We start from the raw sequence: 4,681 nt of genomic DNA on the forward strand, positions 1-4,681 counted from the left end.
TTATAGCCTTAGATCGTTGTTTAATTATTACAATGGAAGTTTGAAGTTTCCACGATATAAATGAGGTCGGCATGGGCCAAGACTCCATAATTGGAGAACGACCCATCACTTTTTGTCAATGGTCATTAGTATGGCTAAAAGAGGAAGATTTACTATACTTTATGACTTCGGATATTTTATTAACGCTTTCAATCAATTCATTTACAAGCTTGTGAATTTGGGTAGTATATCATCAATAATAAATGAAACCAACAATACTGTAAGAAGAAAAGTTAATACAATAACAGATTATATAGGTTGAATACAATTACGTGTTAGTGGCTACAAAGATGATGCACCTTCTAATAAGATTGAGAATTTGTAATAGAAACTAAAACAAATTGATTACATCGTTTAGATGAAGGTTTAGAGAAGCGCGGGTAAGTCTCGTGACAAAGTAAATATGTAACTCCGAAGTAGAGTTAAAGATCACATGAGTTACGGGAAAAGAGAAAAAAAAACATGAAAACTTAGAATTAAGGTTATGAATGCGTTGAGAAAAGTTAGATATTCTTTTATTTAATTTTCATTAAATAGATTATATTATATATTATAATAATGGAGTTTTATATTTAGAAGCAATGTAACATAACCTCCTTCCTAACAATCACATGAATTCATTATTCATACATGTTTTATTGCCATATTTTGATACTTATTTTCTCCGAATTGGTGATGGAAAACAAACTCGAATATGATGGGTAAACTGAAATAACCTGAACAATCATTCTGGTATACGATTAGTTTTAAAAAATTACGGCAAGTATAAAATCAAAATGGTTACTCGATCTGATTATCCGAAAGATACATGCCCCGTTCTTCCAGATCCTACTAGTAAATATTTCTAATCCACTAAATCTAGTTTTTATGTTTCTAGTTCCGTTAAGTAATAACTAATAAACTTATAAAATCTTGTTTATACACATTCAACACAAGTAATCCCGAAAATCCACAACTTTAAATGAGACAATTTGTCACATCTAGTGGGTCATTTGAAACCGTTGACTTTGACATCAAGATCCACTCCCGTTGCTCTATAAAATAAAACGTTACATTACTTGAAGATTCAATAACCATTTCCATTGTTTTCCATCACAATGGCATCCTTCCCCACCTGCTCCTCCGCGGAGCTAACCCCTCTCCTCGGCTTTGCGGCCAACGCCACGGCCGCAGCCGATTACATATGCAACCGCTTCACCGCCACGTCCGACAAATTCACCAACACCACATTCGCCATCGACAACACCTACCTCTTATTTTCCGCCTACCTAGTCTTCGCCATGCAACTCGGGTTCGCCATGCTATGCGCTGGCTCGGTTCGTGCCAAAAACACGATGAATATCATGCTAACCAATGTGTTGGACGCTGCGGCTGGAGGGCTCTCTTATTATGTTTTCGGGTTTGCTTTCGCCTTTGGTGGACCGTCGAATGGGTTTATCGGGAAACATTACTTCGGGTTAAAATCGATACCGTCTTCGACTTATGATTATAGTTTCTTCTTGTACCAGTGGGCGTTTGCTATAGCGGCGGCCGGTATCACTAGTGGTTCCATTGCTGAGAGGACTCAGTTTGTGGCTTACCTTATTTACTCTTCCTTCTTGACAGGTTTTTTAACTGTTTTATCTTTAATTCTTAACAGATGACCCAAAAGGTGAAAAAGGTATTAAAAGCTAACGTGCTATAAATTCAACATAAAATTGGAAATATGTATATTTTAAACGGCAAATCTAGTTTTCTGTATGAAATTAAAATCAATATAATATACCTATAAGACGTAGTGTAATTATTTTTCTTGGCTTTTTATAATTAATGTTATTTTAACGAGAAAATTCCTAAAATGGCTTTAAAAAAAATTCTTATATTAACCTGTCGTTTTGTTTAATTCTAGAAATAGCCCGCACCAATCCTATTGTTGTGAATAGATTTATGTACAGATGATGAGATTCATCTGACAATGGTAGGATGGCACGCAACATCCAAACTTATCATTGAAGACGAGTTTAAGGTCAAACTAGATGTTAAGATGAGCTTGGAGATCAAAACTCCTCGTGAAGATGAGTTTGGATGCCTACGTGTTAGTTTTTTACTGTTTACTTAAATTGTTACTATATATGGATTTATATATACAGAAATAACAGTAAAAGATAAGAAGGTATTAAAAGATAAAGAGTATTCTCATCTCTTTTCCTATCTTCAAGTTCAAAATTACAGTAAAAAACATTAAATTTCTTTTTTTATTTTCAATTAAATGATATTTTTTTCTTACTTTTATCGTTACAATTTATCTCTCATTCACTCACAACCACTTTCAACAAAATTACAAAGTTAGAGGAGGTGACCAGTAATACTTTAAATATACAAAAAATCACTGCATTTTTTCTCTCATCCTCTTATAATCCTTATCTCTATAATTACACTAAAAACACTATATTTTCTCTTTCTTGTTCAATTAAACAATACTTTTTACACTTTTATTATTACACTTTCTCTATTTTTCACTAACAACCACTTTAAAAAAAATATTAAAAAATTTATAAGGTACTATATGAACTTCTCAAATATACAGAAAATTTACTACACTTTCTCTCTTATTTACTCACACGTCACAACAACCTAAACTATAAAAACCCGCTCACATTATTTAATATAAAGAATGTAAATTAATTAAATCATGCATTAAATCATTTCTTAAATTATAAAAACCTCATTCATAATTTTTGATAAATAGAATGTGAAGGCTCTAGCTTGTTATAAATTCAACATCAAAATTGGAAATATATATATTTTAAACAGCAAATCTAGTTTTCAGTTGGAATTTAAAATTAATATAATATAATTATAGCTATAAGACAGCGTGTCTGATTATTTTTCTTGATTTTGTTTATGTTATTTTATTTTAACGATGTGACATATGTATACAAATTTATTTATTTGTTAATTAATTGAGAAGCTGAAATGAATCCATATCTGTGACCTATACAATAATTAATTCAGTCTATAAAGTCTGCATGACAAGTTGAAAGTATATATACATGAGGGGTCTAAATTTCTGATTTAATAATACGTCAGAAAATAAACGGAATCGTTTTAATCTTTTTACTATATATTTTAACATATAAATCCAGTAAAATGTATATATCTTAAAATTTTGTTTGAGAAAACATGTTGGAGATAACATGTGGTCTAAATGCACATATGTAAACACACTATATGTATATTTGCATGTATTTATAGCTTTCAAAAGAAAATCATAATGAGACAAGATAAAATGAGAAAAAAAAAATAGTAAGAATAATCAAACATAACATACAACTAACTTACAATTATATAAAATTACTACAGGTTTTGTATACCCTATAGTGTCACATTGGGTATGGTCTTCTGATGGTTGGGCCAGTGCCTCAAGAACAAGCGGCAGCCTCCTGTTTGATTCAGGAGCCATAGATTTTGCCGGCTCGGGTGTGGTTCACATGGTGGGTGGGATCGCCGGTCTATGGGGTGCGCTAATAGAAGGCCCAAGAATCGGACGATTTGACCGGTCTGGTCGATCCGTGGCCTTACGAGGCCACAGTGGCTCCCTTGTAGTTTTAGGTACATTCCTTTTATGGTTCGGTTGGTACGGTTTCAACCCGGGTTCTTTTCTAACAATCTCAAAATCCTATAATACTTCTGATGTCTTTTATGGTCAATGGAGTGCGGTTGGAAGGACAGCTGTCACCACCACACTGGCCGGATGTACTGCGGCCCTAACCACATTATTTAGTAAACGGTTACTAGTAGGTCATTGGAATGTGACCGACGTTTGTAACGGCTTGCTAGGTGGTTTTGCCGCCATTACATCCGGTTGTGCTGTGGTGGAGCCATGGGCCGCAATTGTTTGCGGCTTCGTGGCATCCTGGGTTCTAATAGGATGTAACAAACTAGCCGAAAAATGCAAGTATGATGATCCACTAGAGGCAGCCCAATTACACGGTGGGTGTGGGGCATGGGGCTTATTATTTACTGGTTTGTTTGCTAAGAAACGATACGTTCACGAGGTGTATGCCTCGGGGCGGCCTTACGGGCTGTTCATGGGCGGTGGTGGAAAGTTACTAGCAGCTCAGGTCATCCAAATACTGGTGATATTCGGGTGGGTGAGCGCGACCATGGCCCCACTTTTCTACATTTTGAAGAAACTCAAGTTGTTGAGGGTTTCAAAAGAAGATGAACTGCAAGGAATGGATATGACTCGACATGGTGGATTCGCGTATGTTTATCATGACGAAGATAATAGTTCGCACCCGCCACCTGGGTTTCAGATGCGAAAAATTGAACCATCAAGTGCAAGTCCATCACCAAACAACATTGTTGTGTAGTTTTATTATTTCTGGTTTAAATTGCAGTTGTTTGTAAATTAACTTAGAATTGGAAATTTCAAATATGGAGAAAAAAAATGGGTCTTTGGTGTGTTAGTGGGATTAATTATTGTCGGGTCAACCAGACAAATGTGATGGTGTTTTAACATATCACTTATTAGGGATGATTTGTTTGAATATAAGTATTCCTTTGTTAGACTTCTATTGTTGTTTTGTACTTTTGTTATTGTTTGTAATAATATTAAACTTTCAAATGTTATATGTGAATTAATGTGACAAGAACTTAT

At 34.4% G+C, this 4,681-nt stretch overlaps 1 protein-coding gene across 1 annotated transcript; it reads left to right on the forward strand.

Moving 5' to 3' along the window:
- The first annotated feature begins 1,085 nt into the window (after positions 1 to 1,085).
- LOC143563750 (ammonium transporter 1 member 2-like) lies at positions 1,086 to 4,449 on the forward strand. The gene is made up of 2 exons (XM_077051224.1): positions 1,086 to 1,644; positions 3,382 to 4,449. The coding sequence occupies exons 1-2, from the start codon at positions 1,137 to 1,139 to the stop codon at positions 4,392 to 4,394; spliced, it is 1,521 nt and encodes a 506-aa protein (XP_076907339.1). The 5' UTR covers positions 1,086 to 1,136; the 3' UTR covers positions 4,395 to 4,449.
- The last annotated feature ends 232 nt before the right edge of the window (positions 4,450 to 4,681 follow it).

Source organism: Bidens hawaiensis, unplaced genomic scaffold, assembly GCF_021521415.1.
Source record: "Bidens hawaiensis isolate Kalapana, Puna unplaced genomic scaffold, B.hawaiensis_p1.1 tig00021514_1, whole genome shotgun sequence".
In the NCBI taxonomy this organism is placed as follows: Eukaryota; Viridiplantae; Streptophyta; class Magnoliopsida; order Asterales; family Asteraceae; genus Bidens; species Bidens hawaiensis.

Bases quoted from the DNA above. Each gene is read 5' to 3' on its own strand.
- LOC143563750 (XM_077051224.1), top strand. From the start codon at position 1,137: ATGGCATCCTTCCCCACCTGCTCCTCCGCGGAGCTAACCCCTCTCCTC. The intron at 1,645-3,381 runs GTTTTTTAACTG...AAATTACTACAG, and splicing joins TTACTCTTCCTTCTTGACAG to GTTTTGTATACCCTATAGTG.